The 22,393-nt window shown below is 41.6% G+C and overlaps 2 protein-coding genes across 4 annotated transcripts in view; one reads left to right on the top strand and one right to left on the bottom strand.

Moving 5' to 3' along the window:
• DOPEY1 (dopey family member 1) overlaps positions 1 to 11,068 on the top strand; it is a 69,949-nt gene extending 58,881 nt beyond the window's left edge. Inside the window, exons 32-38 of one of the 2 annotated variants that reach the window (XM_010565745.1) lie at positions 577 to 729; positions 1,929 to 2,065; positions 3,411 to 3,466; positions 4,384 to 4,548; positions 6,142 to 6,271; positions 8,236 to 8,295; positions 10,472 to 11,068. In XM_010565745.1, the coding sequence (XP_010564047.1) occupies positions 577 to 729; positions 1,929 to 2,065; positions 3,411 to 3,466; positions 4,384 to 4,548; positions 6,142 to 6,271; positions 8,236 to 8,295; positions 10,472 to 10,777 (1,007 nt within the window). In that variant the 3' untranslated portion in view covers positions 10,778 to 11,068. Of the gene's footprint in view, positions 1 to 576; positions 730 to 1,928; positions 2,066 to 3,410; positions 3,467 to 4,383; positions 4,549 to 6,141; positions 6,272 to 8,235; positions 8,296 to 10,471 lie in introns of those variants that run through there. The other variant, XM_010565746.1, reaches the window with a different exon arrangement.
• A 25-nt stretch (positions 11,069 to 11,093) lies between these two features.
• On the bottom strand, positions 11,094 to 22,307 carry PGM3 (phosphoglucomutase 3). Of its 2 annotated transcripts, XM_010565747.1 has the most exons (13): positions 21,945 to 22,307; positions 21,643 to 21,848; positions 20,826 to 21,010; positions 20,267 to 20,334; positions 19,814 to 19,947; positions 19,462 to 19,657; positions 16,842 to 16,999; positions 15,740 to 15,823; positions 14,955 to 15,053; positions 14,525 to 14,641; positions 13,662 to 13,784; positions 12,687 to 12,860; positions 11,094 to 12,079 (listed from the first exon to the last, which is right to left on the bottom strand). In XM_010565747.1, the coding sequence occupies exons 1-13, from the start codon at positions 22,000 to 22,002 to the stop codon at positions 11,993 to 11,995; spliced, it is 1,689 nt and encodes a 562-aa protein (XP_010564049.1). In that variant the 5' UTR covers positions 22,003 to 22,307; the 3' UTR covers positions 11,094 to 11,992. The 2 variants fall into 2 exon arrangements, with proteins under 2 accessions (XP_010564049.1, XP_010564050.1); XM_010565748.1 differs by lacking the exon at positions 11,094 to 12,079 and having other exon boundaries at positions 12,693 to 12,900.
• Between the last annotated feature and the right edge of the window lie 86 nt (positions 22,308 to 22,393).

Below are 22,393 nucleotides of genomic sequence, written 5' to 3'. Positions count from 1 at the left end.
AGATCCATAAATAAGATAACTTGAAGTGAGAGAATTTGAGACCAAACTGGCACACAGTGAATTTTGCCTATATGGCAAAGCTGACTGAGCAGAGAGGGTGGGGGTGGTTTTTGTTGGGTTTTTTTGTTTGTTGGTTCGGTTTTTTTGCGGGGCAGGTGGGTGTTTCGTTTTGGTTTGTTGGGGTTGTTTGGTGTTTTTTTTTTTTTTTTTAAAAAACCTGACACTAACTCTGCTTAAGGAAAAATTGATTCTGCAGTTTCCAAACTTCTGACTGTATATAAACCTAGAAATTTTCTTAAAAAAAAAAAAAAAAAAAAAAGAAAAAAAAGAAAGAAAGGCTAAACTCCCTCCCAAAAGCTCCCAAACCCAGGCACCATTATGTATGCTTACAAATTTTCTTTCAACATGTATTTTAAATCACTGTGGTTAATAATACAAATTGCAGGACATGCATCATCTTAACATCTGTTTTTTGAACTACATTAATGCAACGAAAGTAAGAGTTATTTGTGCCTTAAAGTGAAACAGAAGGGAAATTTTGAAGTTTGTCTCTGCACTATGCATTTTCTCTTTCAGCACGAGTGGCTGTGGCTCAGAGCAGTTCTCTCAATCTGTTTGCTAATCGAGACGCAGAGCTGGAACAGCGTGCTATGCTCCTGAAGAGACTGGCTTTCGCAATTTTTAGTAGTGAGATAGACCAGTACCAGAAATACCTTCCAGACATACAAGGTCAGTAAAAAACATATCATCTAGTGGACTTCTGGACTCTGATGTTAACTGAGGAATGTTTGTGTGACAGGGTAACAGTGGGTAAACTTGTCCCATGGAATATCGGTGTGCAGTACCTTTTCTGTGGCTGGATGCAAAGCTTCTGCAGATATTGTTTAAAACATTTTCAGTCTTAAACGATTACAAACTACACAGACTTTGTGATTTACCAGTTGACTTTTATCCAGATTATTTCACTGATCTGTCATTTTATACCTTGATCAATGTCCTTGGGTACCTGCAGTGTGCCTTTTGACATGAACATCCGAGCTATAAACACCTATCAATTAGGGATAAATGAAAAGGCTGACCTTGAAGTTTTGAATTCTTGACTGCTCTAGCTGTTTTTTCTGCTGCTCTATTTATCCGTCCTATTTATCACTGAAGAATATCTCTTCTAGTGACCTTTTACATTAAGTGATTGGGAATGGGAGCTGCTTAGTTTTATTCTAAGATTATGCAAATAGTTACAGCAGCAGCTTCTAGATATATTGTTTTTTAGTGCTACCAAGGTGGACACTTTGGTCTCTTCCTCTATATGGAAAGTCAATTACATCATCTTTCTTGTTTCATTTGTTCCAGGATTTATTCTTTGAAGTTGTTTGGGTTTTGGTTTTGGGGTTTTTTTTTCTCCTCAGTCAAGTCAGTAGCTGGGTTTACTATGTTCAAGATATCAGGTGGTTTTACTGGTCTGGACTGTGAAGTGCATGTGTTGGTTTGACTGAAAAATTTCTTTATTTATCTGCATCTGTATATGTTGAATGCTTAGAGGTGGTTATGGCTAAATAAGAGTGTATTGTGCCTGTGTAATATCCCATGTACCATGATGATGCAGTCTTTTATTAATAATGATAATATATCCTAGCTGTGATGGGTGAAACTCTGCATAAGATGAACAAAACTCCCAGATGCACTATTGCATTTATGTGTAGAACTTCAATCAAAATATGCAACTGCATTGTTTTGAGGTTTCTTGCTTTTGTTTGTTGCTTGGTAAAAGTGGTTATTTTTTATATTGACAGAATAAAACTGTAGCAAAGTACTGAAACAGTAATGTGGCAGATACTTTAAAAGTAAAAACTGAAAGTAAATGAGGGAAGGAGAAAATGCTAGTTGGAATTATTCTGAACTGAGGAAATCTTCTTGGCTTTTTGTTTCAGAAAGGCTGGTAGAAAGTCTCCGTTTGCCACAGGTGCCCACCCTTCATTCCCAAGTGTTCCTGTTTTTCAGAGTATTGCTTTTAAGAATGTCTCCGCAACACCTTACCTCGCTTTGGCCAACCATGATCACTGAACTGGTGAGTTGCATTTAGCATTCAGGATTTGGAAGACTGGTGCAAATTTGAGACACAACCTTATTCCTCCTCAACATTTTTATGAAAATATCTTCTAGATATTGTACATGTAAATGTACAATGGACACAAATTGAAAGCTGACTTATTTTCATAGTCCTGATGTCCATTTTTTGCAACCAAATGGAATATCTGTTGTCTTATGCTATTTAAGCTGTTCAGATGTCTCCTGAATTAAGTTTGCATTTTCTTTCATTGTTCCCTACTGACTCCTACTTCAATTTCTGCTTACGTATGTGTACCCTCTCCACCATTCCCACTCCTGCTCTGCTCAGTGTTCCCTGTTTCTACTTTCCTGGTCATTCAGCCTTCTTCCTCCAGCAATGAGGATGAGGAGCCACATAAAGGAGTAAGAATCCATGTTGTATTGGCAGTTGATGGTCATTCAGATCACATTGTGGCTGAAATTTTGTAACTATATTTATTCAAGGCTCAACTCAGCTTTCTTCTTTCTCTTGTTTTACTCTGCATAACAAGACAGGATAAACATCTGTCCTCAGAGCTGCTACCTGTGGAGTCTCTGGTGTTGGCTGTTTCACGCGCTCTTTTGGGTTTCAGCTTTGGCAATGGGAATGGAGGAGAGTGGTTGGTGCATCCTGTGGTCTGTTTAGCCTGTTAGTCAAGGAGTTCCCAAGGGACTGGCTAACACAGATTGCAAATCAGAATCACTGCTGTGACTTTTTTTTTGGGGGGGGATCTGTAGGCACCTAACCTAGCCCTTAGTTAACCACAGATCTAAGCAATAGAAGGAGAAAAGCTATATAAAGTATTTTAAAGATCAAGTGCATTGTTTTAGCAATATATGCATTTAATTTTGAGCCTGTCAATAGCATAAGTATTAGGAAACCCATTCTATTTAATGTAACCCTCTGATTCCTGTGCTGTCCCTTGGCCTTTACACAAGCTACCACAGTCCTGGAACTACTTTCAGTGGACAGGACTGTGTTACTTCTGGGAATTCACACCTGAGCTTGACTGCTCCATTACATGATTCTTTATTCTCATTTCCTTTAGGTTTTGCTCTCTAAGGAGTGGATTAGCCTCTGAGAGCTTTCCTGGCCGTAAAAGAGACTGTTATGGCCCTTGTGCTACTCAGCCTATATATAAGGGATGAAAGAGCTTTAGGGTGCCAGTGTCCATTCATGGTTCAGGGGGTTATTTCATCATTCAGGAATGGAAATAAAGCCCTAAAGAGTTCCTCTAAGGCTTATTACTCAGGCCTCCCTACAGCATTTTCCTGAGTCACAGTCCATTAAAAAATGGTATTAAAATGTAGCATTTGATCTTCAGGTACAAGTGTTTTTACTGATGGAACAGGAGCTCACTGCTGATGAAGACATTTCCAGGTAAACTTACGAACTTCCAGCTTGTTTAACATGATAACAGTCTCCTGGCATACTGATGGGCAGTTGAGTCATTCTTTAAAATAATTTGTCTTAGAAAGAATTGTCAAGCTCAGATGAGAAGGATAAGTAAAGAGTAGTTCAGTCTGGCTGCAGTAACAGGGACATACTCTTCAGGACAAAACAAAAAAAATCCCACTGTCTGATTGCTCATAAACCACTAAGGTAAATTATGCTGCACAAGTATATTAGTTCTGTCTTCCTGGCTAAAATTATACTGCTTCTGCAATTAAAATATGCATGACATGACTTTATAGCTTTTCTGTATTGTACACTTACTTCAAATACTACTGATGCGCTTTTTTTTTGGTCTAAATAAAAATGTGGTTTCTTTCTAATGTTAGAAAGACATAAAGATGAGGTAGATATTTTTTCTTGTTTTGTTGTCCATTTCTGTCCCATCTACCTTCCACACAGTATGATCCGATTTCAGTCAATGCCAGCAGTAAAGGCAGATTTCTCAAAAGAACAGGAGTTATTTGCACAAGTGTTGTTCTTCACTTTTTTTTTTCTAGATTCTCTTTGTTCTTTTGAAGAATTTTTCCCTAGAATAATGTTGATATGACTGGGAATTTTAAACTTTCTCTTAATTTGGACGTCTGGTGGGAATGAGATGCAGTTTAACATGTTTATTATATATTACCATTTTATCATGTATACAGACACACACATACACATATATATAAACATACAAAACCCCACCCATAGCACAGACTTGCAATGTTCTGGTTTGATTTATGGATTCAGGATTAAGTTGGTAAATAAAGAGTTGTGTGTTTGTAAGGGCAAGTCAGAAAGATGATGTTCCCATAGTGGCAGAAGGCTGTTATAACTCACCTGCCTGGTGTAATTTATTTTAGAACTTCTGGCCCATCTGTTGCTGGTCTGGAGACGACGTACACAGGTGGCAATGGTTTCTCCACATCCTACAATAGCCAGAGATGGTTGAACCTGTACTTGTCCGCTTGCAAATTTTTGGACTTGGCCCTAGCTTTACCATCTGAAAACCTGCCTCAGTTTCAGATGTGAGTAGAAGACACTGTCACTTAAGTTTTTGGATGTTTGTCCATGCTAGTGTATAAAAATCTTTGTTTTCCTATATTTCCTTTCCTTTTCTGGCCTTCACCCAGGGCAGCCCACAGTTCATTCCCTCCCAGTGTCAGAGTGGCCCACAGAGCAAATGATTCTACACACCAAATGAGTTCAAGCTGGTTTGATTTAGCCTGTGGCAAGAGATTCTCCACACTTGTGAGCTAATCAGTAATAGTGATTTATTCAAGTATTTTATTTTTAAAGTATTTAGTTGCAGTAATGTCTAAGAACTCAAAATAAACCCACATGTCTCAGTGACTAATGCATGAGATCAGATGACTATATGTCGTCTCAGCATGACTCACTTATTACTCCTGCATGATCTGTCTGGAAGATGTTGCAACAAACCTGCTTGCGAAGGGGACCCCATAGGTTTTTCTTGGTCGGTAGTGTTCATGTGTGCCAACTGCTTCCTCAGTGCCTCTGCAATCCTGTTTTGTTGGAAAAAAATGAATGCAAAACAACTGGCATTTGCTGAAGACCCTAGAAATGAGAGGCCACCAAGGACAAAACAAAGTATCTCATCTCTTCCTTCACACTGTGCAGTGGTGACCGTGTGAGAGCTGCTGCCCTGGCACAGCTCTGTAGACGTTTGGTCACCTTTAATTATCTTGTTACTTAAAAGATGATTGTGTGGGATAGAGGGTGGAAGGACTTGTACACACTGTGTCAGTTTGTGCGCTGTAGTATTTCTAAATCTAAAGCTAATCTTGAAGGGTTCCTCATTTTCTTATTTTTTTTTCTTTTTCTGGGGACTTGGCTCATAACTCTTGTTCAGTTCTCCAAGCTGTCCTAATCTCTGTTATTAGCTAACCTGGTTTTATTTAGGTCATTACTGTGCATTTCTGGAAAGACAACAGTCATGCTGAATCACAGTGTCTTTTGTAGTGTTCTCATGGAGGCTTGGATTGAAGTTTTAAGTACAGAAACTTTGATTTCCTTTATAGTTTATAATTTATAATGCAAGTAGCCAGTCCTTGCAGTGCAGCAAGGTGGGGGGGGGGGCGGCGATGGTCCACTTGGTCTTGTTGGCCTATGAGTAGGTAAAATAAATGAGTTTCTGTTATCAACATGGTATAATGATGAGAACATTTTGTGTTTTAATAGTATGCATTGCAAATGTGCAGCAAAATGTTTTAAGTAACTTATTTTATAATTCAGAATTGCTTTCAGTTCTCTTGCACACAATGAAGATGTGAATACTACTGTTTTTAGCTTCTCTGCCTTATCTTGCTCTTGGAATCCTTAACTACTTTAAGAAACTCTAAAGAAAAAAAGACAATGCTACATTCTCAGCCATGTTACTTCCTGCTTTTCAGAATGTGCCTTTCCTATTCTTTCTTATCAAAGTCTGATGTGTTTTATGTGGGTTGGTTTTGGTTTTGTTTTGTTGTGTGGCTTTCCCCCCACACACACTCTTTCTTTGATACTTAACTAGATTTCCTCATCCACTCACATTTTTAGATCTAGCAGAAAAGCCTGCATGTTCAGTAAGGATAATGTCTGCTTGTGTTATCTCATGACAGGTATCGTTGGGCTTTTATTCCAGAAGCATCAGATGATTCGGGCTTGGAAGTACGAAGACAGGGTACGCATCAGAGGGAATTCAAACCGTATGTGGTGCGTCTAGCAAAACTGCTGCGAAAAAAAGCAAAGGTATGTTGCTTTCTTCCAGTTATGCTTCTCCTTGAAAACTGTCATGTACAGTAACATACAGCACTGTTTGGTTTTGGATTTTTTTTTTTTTTTTTTTAAACAATGAAGAATGGAAAGGAGTTCATCTGGTGTGGGAGATTCCCACTGGAGTAATCTCAAGTCAGCATCAGGCAAAAACCACATGTAGGTATAAAAACCAAAAACAAACCCCAAACCAACAGCAAAAAAACCCCATACCTACTATAGTCAGTGACTTTGGAGTTTCCAATTAACAGTATTGTTTGTATTATTTGAGTAGAAAGTAAAACATGCTTCAGTGTCTTAATATATTTTAACATAAAATCACTTTCAGATAGCTAGTCATATATGTAGATACTAGTATAACTAGCTACCTTTTGAAGTAGAAAAGCATTTTTGTTAATAATAAGCACATTTAAATATTTAGAAAACTGTTGCATTCCTCAAAATGACAGAACCAAGTGTTTTGAGACTCTGTAGAGCCAGGGAGGGCTGGATTTCTTCCCTGAAGCAGATACAATGAATGGAAGAGGGCAGAGAGCAGTAGAAACAGTTCTAGGGAAATCTTGGCTGTGCAGTTTGTAGGGTGGGAGCAGAATTAGGGTTGTCATTATGTTGGTGCATGAGTTATATTAAAACCGTACTTTGGGTGGGGTGGGGGCCTGATCTGCTAATGAAGCTGGTGGAAGCTGGCCAAGCCCTGTCCCAGGGAGTTTCCTTCTGCTGTCACAAAGTAAGAAAATTGCTGTCAGACACTTGCTGCTCCTGCTGTGAGGACAGAGCCCCCCTGGGCAGACACCATACTGGGAAAGGTTGCTGGGTGGGCCAGGGAAACAGGGAAGAAGCTCGAAGCCATATGGGAGAAAGCTCTGAAGTTTCATTCTTGGGTTTCCCTCTAAATAGATAGCATTGTCAGGGCTGAAACACTGTCAGCTTGCTGTAGCTACTGCATTTACAATCTCTAATGAATGTTTTCACTGAGTAAAGAAACTACTACTGACATGCAAGTGGCTACATAAAATTTAGGGATAACTTTGCTGCAGGCAGATCTGAACTATTCAAGCAAGGCTCATAACTACAGGGAGTAAAACAAGTATCTGAAGCACATCTGCATTCTTTATTTTATTGGTTTTTGAACTGAAGATGAGACTAAATTTCTCTTCTTGCATGTATACGGGAATAATCAATTTTGATTGCCAATCAGGCACAGCCTCTAACCCTGATCTTCAATGTAGGGTGCTATACCTGTTAAAAAGTTGTCACTTTGGAGTTGTCACACTCCAAATAATCTCTCTGCGTGAATTATAAATTACATAGGGTGCATAAAACATACATGCTGGTAAGTACTGTATGTTGAGATAGATGCCTGAAGTCAGGACTTCTACACAGCATGCTTCAAGAACATAGAAAACTTCCTGGAACTTCTGGAACTCCCTAGTCATGGCAGCAGTTGCACACTGTGAACCATAGCTAGGGGTATGATGATGAGTTAAACATGAGGTAATGAATATTGACTTCCAGGCCATTTCTTCTTTGTGCAGAGGAGAATACTGTTGTATATAGCTGCGGGTTTTTCTTAGAAAGTAACTGTTTCTGAGAAAAATGTTCCAGTGGATCTTAATTTTTCTTCAAGGCGCTCTGACTAATGCTCAGATTCATGTAGTATGGTGTTGCTCAGGCTCTGTTGTCTGAAGGAAATGTGCTTAAAAACCTCCTTCGGCACTACTGGCAATAAACAGAAGAAACTGGCAGTGCTGTTATTGTCTAATAGTGTCTTGGCCACACTAGCTCCAGAGTCTGCTGTTTCTGGACCACGGACTCTTTGGGGCAGGTGATTTTTCTAGCTGAAGCATGGCACCCAACCAAGCAACTGCACGGCCTTCATGGCAAAGTATTATTTTGATAAATGAAATGCAGTCTGAAAGTTCTCCTCTTTCCTTCCACAGGACAAACAGGAGGACTTTAAGACGGTGGTTTTGGAGGGAATGGAGATGGCCAAGCATCAGGTGAGGGTGGCCTTTGATGCTTGAGTTGTGAAACAAGCTCACCATAATAATACCATCACCTCAAGGCCCTGGGCAGTATTTAGCTTTCAGTGAGAACTGAGAGGTCAGTCTTGTTAGAGGATGAAGTTGAGAGATTTTTTTCTGAAGTGAAAGAATCATGAGAGCCCTTATTTTTATAGATAACTTAAAAATTTATTTTTTATTTCCTACATGAAATAGATTACAAAAAGTTAATGTTAGTTCTAAGAAGAATTATGATTGCAAATCATTATGAAGTTAAATAAAAATTATTTCTTAGATGTGAAACACACAATCCCTAATCGGTCTCTGTCAAATTAACTATTGTTTGAAGTATCTGAGGAATTACTGGTGTTTGCTTAGCAGATACTGCTGTGAGGAAATGGCTTGGATGGATTGTATTTCATTGCTCAGAGAGAGAATTAGTATTTGCACCTGCACCCCATTTGGTTGGCTGCTGTGCAACACTGACACTCGCTGCGTGCCGGAGGTAGTCTGTGCTCACCGCTGAGTAACACTGAGCACAGTAGAGAACCCGTACTGAAAAGCCTCTCTTCTGTGAATCCAATGTGAAGTTTTTCAAGGAGAAGCTTTAAAAACTACTAGCTTCATTAGAAGTAGGAGGTATCAACAACTCTTTCTGTGTTGGAATTCAGTCTTCCCTTTGTTCTAGTTCATTACGTGCCTTTCTCTTCTTGAGACTTGTAGAGCTAGAATAGTAATCTCCTGTGATAGGGAGCCTAACTACCAGATTAAAATACTAAATACATTCCTATTTAATTTTAACCTAATTGGGTTTTGTGAAACGGATGTCATGTAGGCTCCTGAATTGCAGATGATAGTTGCTTCATTTAAAGGGCAAAAACTGTGTTTGCTAAAGTATCATCTCTTGCAGAGAATCTGTTTGCTCAAAGGCTGTGCAGTCAGTAATCCTTACCTTACGCTCTGCTCCCACTGCTGTTCTTTCCCCTTCATTCTCCTTTCATTACAAAGCTGGCTCTTCAGGAACTGTGCAGCCCACCAGGGCAGCGGGGGGGCAGGTGGATCAGGAGGTGGCTCTCCTTGATGTGGCCTTTGTGCTTCTTTTCTCCTTCCTTACAGAATAAAAACCAGTATTGCTGGAACCCAACTTTGTGGTAGTTCTCCCATACTGGTTTGTCAGTAACAGTCCAAACAAGGTGTTTCTAGTGGTGGTAGTACCTTATTGTCTAGGTTTGAATATGTTTGTTGACTCAAAGGAAAAAAAGGAAATGAGTGAAGAGTACCACCATATAAGCAGCTGGATGTTAGTGCTCAGGTATTTTAGTACGCAGATATTAAGACAACCCTAAAGAGGGTTACAGCAGTGTACTGACACTGCCTGTGAGTGTCTGGTGTGTGACTGCTGCCTTCGCTGGTGGGGTTCCTGAAATTCTCTCCCTTGAAAGCACCCCCATGAAATGGAAGGTGCGTAACCAAGGTTGTCTGAGAACGTGGAATGAGCAACCGAACCATTTTCCTTTGAGGACAACTTCAAGTGTTTGCTCGAAGCCTCCACCTGTGTTATTTCTGATGCTAAAAACAGCACTGCTTTTGCTCTTCCTGAAAACTCTGAACTCTAGCTTCAAAGTGAAAACACTTCATTTTTGTTTTAACTTCCTCTGGGGTTTATTGTCCCTAATGCTGGCAGTCGGGTGAAGCAGGACTGTTACCAGAGACCAGCCTGCCTTGGAAAGCGGCTGAAGGAGCACACAGCTTACCCGAGCAGCTGCAGTACTGGCTGTCACCAGCTTGGGCTGTTTGTGTTAGCCAGCGGGATGCTGCGCCAGGAGCAGCTCTACAGGGCAGCCCGCCGGGTGCCAGGGAGGGGGGCTGCCTTGCTTTGGGCCAGCCCTGGCCTGAGGCAGGGGACTCAAAGGCCCACCACAGCTTTCCTGTTAGCGTCAGCCACCCAGCTGTCAGCCCCTGTGCTCCCAGCCACTGCTGCTGCAAAATGCAGTGAGGGGAGGAGGAGCAGGAGATCCGCTTCGAAAGAAGCGCTCCAGCACACAAGTATTTTGTTGATGGGACAAGTATTTTCGGAATATAGAAAAATACTTAACTGGACATTAGTCTTTTACTTTTGCCTGTGCTTTTTCTGTTTTGTCCTGTATTATCTCCCATTTCTCTGTATTTACAGAAAAACCCGGAGGAGGACAGCTCAGGGAAAACACTAAGTTGGGAACCAGGTCACTTGCTTTTAACCATCTACACTGTTCGCAGCATTGAGCAACTTTTGCCTTTCTTCAACGTACTCAGCCAAGTTTTTAACAGCAAAGTCACAAGCAGATGCGTTGGACACTCAGGGAGCCCTGTCCTTTACCCCAACTGTTTTCCAAGTAAGGACATAAAAATGGAGAACCTCAAGACCTTCTCCAGCAAAGCAAGACAGAAGATAGAAGAAATGGTTGAGAAGGATTTTCTTGAAGGCGTCATAAAAACATGAACCAAACTGGTACTACTCAGCTTATATGTAGTGTAACTATTTAAATGAAATACTGTATCTTTCCCAGTTGTATAGTATTCTTTTCTTACTTTGTATGTAATGAAATACTTAATGTTGTATTTAAGTTAAATATTTGTAAATAAGAGAAGTTCTGGATGTGGCCTGAATCAAGTTTAAATATTGGTGGCTCATATTGATTATGGTGCCTACTATTTACAGTATGTGTTTTGTTGTCTTGAGTTCTGTCTTTAAAAAAATCCTAAAAAATACAAGGTGCACACTTTTTCAATTTGTTCCCAGTTTATTTTTGTCTTTTTTTTTTTCTTAATCCATTGGAACTTGTGCTTATTTAACAATCTGGAAAATGCCATTATACCAGGAGTTAATACAGGTCTAAAATGAAAAACAGGTTTGTCAGAGGTAGGTACCCTGAACAGAAATACGTGGAGGAGGATACCTGTGCATTTAAAACATGACATCCCGTTGGTCCGGCCCCTTCGCGCTGCTGGGAAACAGTCAGGGCCACAGAAGACAATCTTGTCTCTGTCCCTTCCCTCTTAAGTGATTATAAATACTATTACTGCAAATTGCTTTCTAAGCAATACTTTTAACTTGATAAAAGTATCTAACGAAGATATTATTGCAATAATACGTTGTTATTTGCAAATGTTCTTTTTCATTATATTGTTTCCCCCTTGAATTGAGGTGAACTGACTCTCCAGCCCAGTACCAGCCTCTGCCTTACACAGCCCAGAGATGGTTGGGTTACTGTGGGAAGGTGGGGATGATGTTTCTGCAGCTGCTGGGGAGCACAGTCACAACAGAGCTCGAGTCAAAGGCAGTGACTGTAAGTGTGCTGAGCATGGGGGAGTTGGACTTCAGGCACAAGGTGACAACCTGTGGAATAAGCTGGGTGGGGGGCAGAATTCCTTCTGGGCATGACCAGGCCACTAACTGGAGAAGCAAGTCACCTCTAAGTCACTTCAGCTTCTGAAGCTGGACAAAGCAGGGAAGGGGGGAACATTCAGCAGCAAGAGCATCTCATTAAGAGGTAAGTTGCTAACAGAGGTAAAGAATAAGCAGAATAATATGCTGCTCAGTTCTGATTGATCCTTGCTACTCTCAGGAAGGGTCAGGTATGTCCACACTAAAAAATGGTAAAGGAAGTAATATTAAAAAATAAGCCAAGTTATGAACTTTAACTGCAGTAGATCGTTATATAGGCTGGGGTAGTGCTCCTTTTCCACCAGCAAGGTGGTAAACAGCCAGGTTTACTTCATGGGCAAGGGCATCCGTGTTCTCCTGTGGAATGTTTTAAAAGTTAGTTACACTGGTGTCAGCGTGAGAAGGTTAGAGCAAATATGTGATGTTAAGGCGTTTTCCTTCTCTGTCATCATGAGGTATCTTCTGCCACTGTGGTCATGCTGGCAGAAGAAGGGGGCAGGAACATGTGAAGGGGGAAGAGCAGGACCACTGCTTTTGCTGTCAATGTAAAGTTCACATGTGGACTAATTCTTAACAGCAGCCGAAGTTGTTGTTGGTGGTTTTTTTATTTTTATTTTGCCTCTTGCAAAATCATGCAGTTATGGGCTGCTTTGGTAACTTTCTTCTTAACCTTGCCTTCTCAGAAGGCTGATTTTCTTTTCAAAATCATCCAGTGTCAAATCTGCCTTTATAAACATTTAACTCTTAAAGATAAACATTGAGAACATTACACATCTCTTTTATAAATAAAAGAAAATCCAAAGAGACATTTTGTAATCACTAAGTGGGGTTTTTTTTCCAAATTTAGCACCTCTTAAGCATGATTAAGTGATGAGTATGTAAACATACTCCTCCCTCCATCACCCAATGCTAAGCAGAAGGTTAACATTAACAAAGCCACTTCAGATACAAGTTAAGCTCTCACCTGCGTGTCTGCTTCAGCGTATATTCTAACTACATCTTCTGTTCCTGATGGACGGACAAATGCTCGTGACAATTTGTACTTCTTTACAAGTGCATCAATTTTCTCCTGTAGTCCCAGAGGTGTAGCCACACGCCTTTCTGCATCTGTTGTGACAATAACTCGCCTGTCTGCAACCTGCAGCATCAGAAACAGCCCATTTATTTGTGTACTGGAGCTGTATGATGAAAGCAGAATGGAAAAGGTCACAGGTAAGATGGAACTTCAGGTTTTGATGCGTTGTGCTGCCTGAAGAAGAGCTCAGTTTGGGAGTTCCCTGCTTAACTCCAACACTTTGGGATCCCTAGAATCCCTCTCAGCTACTGCTCAGCACATTAGCCAAGTCCTGCTTGGTTTGGAAGAAGGGTCAGTCCTGAACTGCCTCCTTGGTCAGCCTCTGAACTGGAGCTGCAGCTTCTGCCAGTAGATTGGAAAGCTTAAACTCTTTCCCCTGGTTAATTTAGAGCCCAGAGCTCCCTTACTGTGTCTAATACAATGCTACCATGTGGGAGCCTGTTCTCCTCAAGGTCTTTGTCTGAATACTGGAGGAGATAAAGAATAATCATGTTGTACAAAGGGGCACAGCAAGGAAAATCCAGCTGCCCAGCAGGCAGGGGCCTTAGAGAAATAGGATTTTTCTAGTTTGAAAGTTAAGAAAGAAATTCTAAGGTGAAATTTGGACAGTTTTGCTCAGGTTTTTCCATTTAACATAGTTGGCTAGTGTTTCATCATTTGTGTAAGTTATATTTTCATTTTAGTCCAACTGAAATTCTGGTCTCTCCTCTGGGTTGTCTCATGGCTTCTTTGGCCTACTTCTGCCCTTTAATGGGCTGTTTCAGGTTTAAAATAAAGCTTATCTGAATATACGCAGGCCAGATATGCTCACAGCAGGGCCCCAAGAGACTGCTGTAACCTGAGCCAGCATGGTGTGTAACTCACCTGAACTTTGAGCAGCCGATTCGGAAGGTCAGTATAGATGGCATCCCACTGTTGCACAGTCAGACCTTTCAAAGCCAGGATTGCTTCAATAACCAACATGTCTGAGATGGCATCACCAACTGTCTGTTAACAGCAAGGGAAGAAACACTGGAGCAGTCAACAGTGAAGAAACAAAGGGGTAATTTGATCAGTAAGCTTCCACCTGAAGAGAGTGAAAATGCAGCCAGGCTGACTTGCCTCTGTCTGTGTAGCTGAGGTTGGGTTAGTTTGGCAGGGGTGGTGTTTTGTTTTTCCTCCTTACCACGTTGACCCTGTGGTAAGGAGAACAGCGGCATACTTGTACAGCTCTGCCAAGGGCAAGTCCTAGTCCTCACCTCTCCTAAGGAGGACTGGCACCTCACCTTTGTTCCGGGGTCAGGATGCTTAAAGCTGGCCTGTGAAGCATGATTTGGTGCTACCCCAGATGAATAACGTCTGGGCTAAGACAGGGAGTCCCAGGGCTGTGTGGCCATGGGCACTGGAACACTCCCGTACTGCATAAGTCAGTGAAAAACATTGGGTGAAAGATTACTGGCTGTTGAATCATGAACAAGTCACATCCTAACTTTAGGTTCCTATGCTATCCCACTCCTTCTTTGGGTCCTGCAGCCAGAAGACTGTGCCAGATAACAGCATTCTGCATCCACTCATGAGAAAATATTACATCTTTCTAAAGACTGTTCCTGCTGTTTTCTTCTTGGCCCCTTCTATCATGGCACCTTACTTCCAACTCCAACAGTCCCTGCAAGTAGCCTGACAGGTACTGACAAACAGGGTTAGCCCCATAACTGTCACCACAGTGATTTGCTTCTCCTGGTTTTTACCTGATTAATCAGGTCAATCATGTTTTCAAGCACCTTTGCTGCTTCTCTTTTTTCATCATCTTTCCCCTCTTTTGCCAGTTGTCTTATTTTAGTTTCAGCAGCTTTACTAAATAATACCTAGAATAAAAAGATGAGAGCTTGTGAAGAGCAGCCCACATCACGAACTAGGATACATGCAGCAGTGAGGAAACAGACTTTTACCATCATTAACATTTGCTACCATGAATTCCCATCCCCACATAAAACACAGAGAAATTGGTGGCAATGCTATGATAAAGACAGAAGGGGGAAACGAGTCTGTTCTCAAACAAGGAGAGAAAAGTCTTGTTTATAAATGTAGGCAGAGAGTGAAAAGACCTCCTCCTCCAGCCAATCCAACTAAAATATTGTACATAATGGCTGATCTTATGCATTGCATGCTCATACTTACTGTACCATGTCCATTTGCCTCAAAATAAACACCAACATCAAACTCCTGGGCCTTGTGATGCAAGTGTTTCACTCCTGTTTTGACACAGTGCACAGGTACCTGCAGCCAAAGGATAGACAGAGAATGTTTACACTGTTACAGACTCCCCTCAGTAGACAGGAAGTAAGCACCAACCTGGGTAGACTGTTAGAAACTAACCTGTGTTTTACAACTACTGACTCCCTAGAGCTAAAATTAGCCACTATTTCTGCAGACCTGATTAAAAAGATTTCATTTACTCAAGTGGAAATAAAGGCTGATATTTTTTTAAATAATAAATAAACAAAACCCCAAACCAAGAAAAACCCAGTTCAGTTTATGGTTTCAGGGAACATACCAGATTTCTATCCAAACTGAAATAATACCTTAGCTCAGTTTCTGTAGTGATCATTTACCCTGTTGCAGAAAACAAAACACCCAGTGTCAAAGTATCAAGGAGCCTTTACTGATTCACATTGTTGCAAAGCCAAAATCCTCAACTTGTTCCAGAAGTAACAAGGGATTTTGCTTAGCTTTTGCCAAGCTTCTTTTAAATCTAGTAAAAGCTGGTTAGAACTTCTTCAGCTTTGCTCTCCTGCATCTCGTTTACCAAGAATTTAGTTGCTGCTGCAGGTTTGAAAGAGTCATTTATTTTAGCCTAGTTTAAGTTCTAGTGATCATATTACAGTAGAATTTATTTTAAAAAGTAAACAAATTTGCAGAAAACAACATCTGCAGAAAACTACCAGGAAAAAAATGGAGAATACCTTTAGTGTTTCCTCAAGGTAGCGTGTCGAACTCCCATTGGCATACGCTGTTTGTACCACTGCCATATTTAAGGTCTCTCCCACCTGAGCAAACCGGGAAGCAAAGTGCTTTACTGTCCAATAGGCACATAGCCAGATGAGTAGGATAAATGGAATGATAATCAGAATTATTAAACATCATACATTCTCCTATAGACACTTAAAATTTCTCGGCATCGGGGGAGGCACCAGCTCATAGAGAACTTCTGTGTGTTTAAGACAACACAGACTCTGTTCAAGTCTTTGTATATCATGTTTTTTGTGGCTGGCTTGAAGCAGCTCTCCAAGCTTCGGCTTTTCAAACCCCTTTTTCAGATTCAGCAAGCTCAGTGCACTGGCCAGACATGTGGCATTTACGTGAGGCCATATACACAAGCAGTAAAGTCAAAGCTTCCAGTGCAAAGCAAGCAAAGGCTGGTGGCAAGCACAAGTTCTCCTCACTGGCCACCTTCTCTGCCACAGCGTAAGAAATGAGCTGGTCTCTAAGAAAACAAAACAAGGATACCTTGTCTAGGTTTAGTATCATAGACACCAAGTCTAAGAGGACTTCTGAAAACGAAAAGCTTTTTCTCTCTGTCCCCTGTAGGGAGAGGATGCTATGCAGTAGATATAGATAGTACTTTTGGAGGGCTGAGACATACAAGCCCCTCAACTGCCACAACCAAGTTCTCATGCAAATGGAATGCCCAACCTTTACAAAGCTTCACAGAAATGCTGAGGGAAGGACTGAACCCAAAATTAATGAAAAATTAATGAAAGATACCAAATCAAAGAGAATGATTATCAATACTTTGTACACTGAAACTGGAAAAGTTCTCTCCCACTAAGAAAAGGTTCCAGGTTAAAGTATCAGTGCTCAGATTTTTATTTGGAGTGCAAAGTAACACCCTTGTAAAAACAACATTTTGGCCATACCAATGAGGTACAGGACTGATCTCTTTTTAATCTGTGTTCACTTTAGGTAGATGTAGAGACCGTATACATACAAACTAACACAGCTTCCATAGACTATTTTACATGTTCCAATTGAAGTATCAGCATTGATTCCATGCATTAGAGTTACCTTGGCAAGAAGTTCTTTAAGGAAGATACTAATTAAAGTTGCTATTTTATCTCCATCAATTAGGTGAAAATGGCCAGTTGCGTCCTTATAGTAATAAACAATTCTATCTGCATCACCATCAAATGAGCAGCATCTCTCATTGGGCTTCATGTCTAGCCCTAGTGCACACAGAGTTACAAATGCAAGTTAGAGACAGAAAAAGATACAAAATCTTTAAATTAGTCCCAATGTGGATCTCATGCAGAAATTAAAGTTAGCTCTGTGCAGACACCACAAAAAAATAATGCTCTGAAACAGATATTGCTTTTACTAAGCTGTGTTGAATGGCAACTGAAAAGTGCATATTCAGATCAAAAATATAAATACTAATAGAAAATGCATGTTCTCTAACATTTATTATGCTACACCTTCTCCCCAGATGTGTATGAAAATCGGTCCCAGAACTACTGTGTGTAGTCTCATCTCTAAATTTTTGAAATAAGCACTGAATGTCAGTTATGGCACAAGGTTAAAAACCTTGCAGCAGAACACACACCCCTTTTCTCACGCACTTAGTCACCGCAGAGCATACCGAGTTGCACACATCACCCACGGACCAAGGCGAATCGCTTTCCCCCCACTGCACCGCAGAGTGAGCCAGTATTTACAGAGCAACACCCGGGCAGGAGCCTGAAGCAGTGAGTGGCAGCCGGCCGACCTCAGTTGGACACTGGGTGCTTGACCAGACCTCCCTTACTGCTCCTCTGAGCGGGGCCACGGCACGCTGCACACCCCTGGACGTGGAGGCAAACCACGCTCGGGTTTTGTGGAGGAGGGCTCCAGAGCCATGTCACCGGTGTTTCCCAGCACATGGCAGGTCCGCTGTGCACTCTTGATGTAACACTGCTACGTACTTCACCCTCCAAGACATGTAGGAATTAACTCTTTTTCCTTCACGTCAAAAATGCTTTTCTTCAGGAAATATTTCAGGCCTGTTTAATTTTAATCCATTCCCACTTGACAGACCTGCACCTCCCCTTTGCTTCCTTTCACACAGGAGACACGCTTTCCTGATGCAAGACAAGCATGCACCCCCACGCTAGCGAAGCCATCACCGAAGTGCAATTAAAACAGGAGGTGGCACATAAACCCTACCATTGAAAAAACAACCCCACTCTGAAGCAACCATCACCAAGATTTCTCAGAGCTGTACAAAAAACATACAAGTGGATTTGCTAGCTATAAAATACCTCACATTTAGTCTCCTTGATATTCAATTGATACAACAATGTATAGAATGCATAAGGAGAACCTGCCTCAAAAAGTTTCCAGGCTTAACACCAATAGAGAAATAGCTAGGAAGCAGTCAGCACCTGACACAGCAATGCCACGCAAAAATGAACTGTTCTTTTGTTAAGGTACATCTTGCTTTGTTTTAAGATGCCAGCCACGTTAACCTCAGAGTCCATTTCTCAGACTGCAGCTGGCCATTCCCTAGGCTGACTTCAGAGTCCCTCAGGAACTCAGCAAGGAGCTCCAAAGGACATGCTGCTGCATCCTGTAACCCCTTCCTGGAAAAACACATTTTAGTACACAAGCAGACAGGAAAACTGGCCCGCGTTGCTGACACCTCGGCCTTCGGAGCACAGGGAACTATAGCCCCAAACTTGCCTGTTTCTTCTCCTGCATGCCTACAGTGATACAGGACAATACATCCCAGTGCTGTTGAGGTCCTCAACGTAAAGCATGAGGTATCGGCAACTGCAACATTTAACTATGACCTTAAACAGGAAGCTTTTACCACTTAGCACTTCAGAAAAATCAGATCATTTATTTCAGTGAATGTTTAGGAAACCACATTTTCTTTTCAGAGCCCATCCTTGCCTGAAAACGACCAAGGAGTCTCCCCTCAGTCCCAATTAAAGCCTGGATCCAGACATGACACACAAGCATCCACCCTCGGTAGGAACTGCCACTGTGCTCCTCACCCTTCCACATTTCTCCAGCACGTAAGCAGCGTGGCAAGGGGGAAAGGACACCATACTTTGGTGTTCAGATTTAGCTAGCATTGCATTGAGCGCACAGTTGTTAAATGGAGAACCCAGTTTAGCCTCAAAGAGCCTAATACCCAAACTAGCCTGCTCCCCTAGTTCAGGGGTTTTCTTTTATGCACTTTGCAGGACATTGGTTGAAATAATTTCCTCACTGGTTTATGTCAATCAGTCAGTCTACTGGCACCAAGCTGTTAATTATCCCAGCTGTCCTCGGGAACCCGGAAATGTCTCTGCAACCCCAGCCCACAATGTGTTTCTTGATAACACAAAGGGAAGTAAAGTAAGTAACAGTAAGCTGACTGATCTTTGGACTCCACCAGCCTAACATTCAGACCGGCTTGCCAAAACATATTTCAGCCAGTGGGAGACATAATGTACTCCTCCAGATGATTTAGACTAACATAAACTAGGGATGTGCCAAACCCAGCAGTACAATTCTCTCTCCATTGCACAAGCAGAACCATTCATGCAGTCACTTAGTAAGAAACAGGGAGCTCAGCTTATCCGAAGATGATACGCCATTGCTAGACCCTGCATTTTCAGATCTGGAGAGGAGGTAAAAAGATATAAAACTACTGACTACATACCTCTAGGTGGTTTCTGGTGAACTTTCACAAAATCTGCACCACATAAGTGATTGAGTTTCTCCTTGGTTCCATCATTAAATAGGTGAATTATCACCTCCTTTGGAAAGTAGGGCTCCATTTCTGATAGTTTCAGGGCTCCTATTCCATTGGCACAGTCAATCTTCAGGTGCCTCTGACTCCCCCCAGCGCTGGGAGACTTAGCACAAGGGAAGAAGGGGCAAAGTGAACGCATACCCTAGTGAAACCGCACTGAGAGGCATGCCGAATTCGAAACTTCAGACCCAAACAGGCTAACAAACAGAAGACATTCATTTTGTACATTTGCATGAAGAAGACAACACCCAGTATTCACCTGTTTTATCAGTTCTGTAAAAGCTTTGGATAGTTTTTCATAATAACCTTCCAGCGTTGCCTTCCCATACTGCCCTTGGGTGTTTTGACAGCAGACCATGTAATGTAGCTGTGGTGTTGTCACCAGACCATAATCTAGCATAAAATAAAAGGCACAATTTTCAGAAATAGAATACTAAATTAATTCCTCCTTAAAAGTTGTACAGTATTTGCTGTTCTACAATAAATAGACAAATGCAGTGCAGAAAACCCATATGTAATTTTTCAAGTTCTGTTATGAAAAGATGAAACCCTTCCCCCCCTCCTTGAGTAAAAGCCACACAGCTGCCCTGAAAGAAGATCATTACAAGCAAAAATGGAAACGGTGTCTGGGCTGCTGCTTTCAGTCTACATAATGGAGTCACATTTATATAAAAACCTGAAATCAGACTAGAATTGGAAAAGTTTAACATACCATAGTACTGACCACCTAGAACGGAGATACCATCTATTACTGACTGTGAAAGTTTCTCACTGCTTGGCCTGGAAAACAACAAATACAGCTGATAACCTTTGCAGAAGACATTTATGTATGGACTTAGGAAGGAAGCACACGAGGGAGAACGTCCTACCCATAGACTTAGATTCAACATGAAGAAATCCATACCTTTTCCTATTGTAGGCACCTCCCAATAAAGCGTTTTGAAAGCCACCACCCCAGAGAATAGCAAAGACAAGCAAACTGCTGAACACACATAGACGTCTTGCAGTACCCACAAAAAAAACCCCAAACCCACAATAAAGCATCCTGTTCAGAAACAGTGCCAGCAAGTTCTCATAACTACCAGGGAAGCTAATACAGGAACAGCATTGGAAAACTTTTGTTTACTGCTATAATCATAACTTAAAAGGTAGCAGACTAGGCATAAAAAAAACCCATAATCTGGCTGCAGAATGCTAAACATCCAAAAGCACCCTTGAACAAAACGTTGGCACTTTCATAAAAGCATACATCTACAGCATTTTGTAATTACCTGGTGTCTCTACCAATAAAAACTAAAGCATCTTTGTGCTGGTTCACTGCTGCTTTTTGGCAGATATCAATTATTATTTTCTGTAATTCTTGCTCCTCTGCATTTGCTAATTGTGTGGCATACTCTTCCCAGAGAGGGTGCAGCATTTCTCCAAGAGGATCAACCAGCTTTACACCATTGTCTTCCTTAGAAGAAAAAAAAAGAACAAAAGATAGTAAGCCTAAAAGTGGGAAACTTAATAAAATCTCTTTGAAGACAGCTGACACATGGTTCAATCATATTGCTTCTTTAAATGTGGAGCATTTCTGGGAAGCAAGAGCTTAGCTGTTTATTTATACCTCCAACAAGCACAGAAATGTAATGTAACTAGCATATTAAGTAACCAACTTCTTCCCCCTTATAATTTTGCTATGAAATTTATTTTACATTAAAATGACATAAGGGGAGATTCTAATAACCTGGAATGCTCCACAGCTGCAGAAGTCTAAATGCCTGGTTTGTAATTGCTGCACCTCTTTATTTTTTAAACTTGCGGATTTTGCTCAAAGGTTCACCTCTTCTCAAGCGTACTCCTAGCTTGCCAATGTTACAAATTTCCTACATTACAACAGTGCCACATGAGAGAAAATGACGCTTGTGTGTACAGGGAAAAGTAACTTCACACATGCCAGAGATCATGTTTACAAGGAGCAGGCTAAACACATGCTTTAAGCAGGTCCAAGTGCCTTCAGGGTCTGGTCTCTCGGTACCAGGAAGAGCTTTGATTCCAGCAGACTGATCATTTCTACTTTCTTTTTAAAGAAAAGGTTGTTCTTACTTCAGGATTGTGAGATGCTGTAACCATGACGCCAACAGTAGCTACCACGGCTTTGGACCTGAGAACTGCCAGCAAGCCCATGCGGAACATGACGTGATCAAGCTGTTCGGCCTTGGTGCGAAATCCAGCGGTGCCATACTGAAGAGTAAGTCCAGGAGGTTTAGGATGTAACGTGGAGTATTTTTTAAGGGCTTCAGAATCCATTTCTAAAGAAGGAAGTAACACGGAAGCAAGTGAGAGAAGTCATAATTAGTTACACATTTTGCACTTCATTTAATTTGAAGCCCACAGATATCTTATACCATTCATATCAAATCCCTCGGTCGGACTGCAAGGGGGACCGCTACCAGAGCGGTCCATGAAGGAGCCAATACATTCCCAGCACAGCACTAGAAAAACAGCTCGACCAGATTTCACCGGATCACGAGGGGATGACGCGATTCAGGTGAGGAAAGCCACGATTCTCAACCGCCTGGATCCAGGGATCCCAACAAAGTTGGCCGTTACCCACCCGGTGCACTCGGCCACGGCCCCGTATATTAACTTCTGAGTTCCAAAGCAGCCTGCCCTCCCTCCCTAAGCCCTTGCAGCCGCAGGGAAACCCCCAGCAGCGTCGCCTGGATGTTCTCCTCAGAGGGCGGCTCTACTAAACTGCTCCGTACCGACCCGCCCGCTAAGGGCAGGGGCCCACCTGACGCCGCTCGCCCTCCGCAGCTGCTGCCGCGCTCCCCTTCCACAGACAGAGGCCCCA

The sequence above is a fragment of the Haliaeetus leucocephalus genome, unplaced genomic scaffold (assembly GCF_000737465.1).
Source record: "Haliaeetus leucocephalus isolate CR32 unplaced genomic scaffold, Haliaeetus_leucocephalus-4.0 Scaffold195, whole genome shotgun sequence".
In the NCBI taxonomy this organism is placed as follows: domain Eukaryota; kingdom Metazoa; phylum Chordata; class Aves; order Accipitriformes; family Accipitridae; genus Haliaeetus; species Haliaeetus leucocephalus.
This window is presented reverse-complemented; position numbering and strand designations above follow the sequence as displayed.

Bases quoted from the DNA above. Each gene is read 5' to 3' on its own strand.
- PGM3 (XM_010565747.1), bottom strand. From the start codon at position 22,002: ATGGACCGCTCTGGTAGCGGTCCCCCTTGCAGTCCGACCGAGGGATTT. The intron at 19,658-19,813 runs GTGAATACTGGG...CCTTGTGCTAAG, and splicing joins TTACAGAACTGATAAAACAG to TCTCCCAGCGCTGGGGGGAG. The intron at 15,054-15,739 runs GTATTCTCCATT...CTTTGGCTGCAG, and splicing joins ACCTTGAGGAAACACTAAAG to GTACCTGTGCACTGTGTCAA.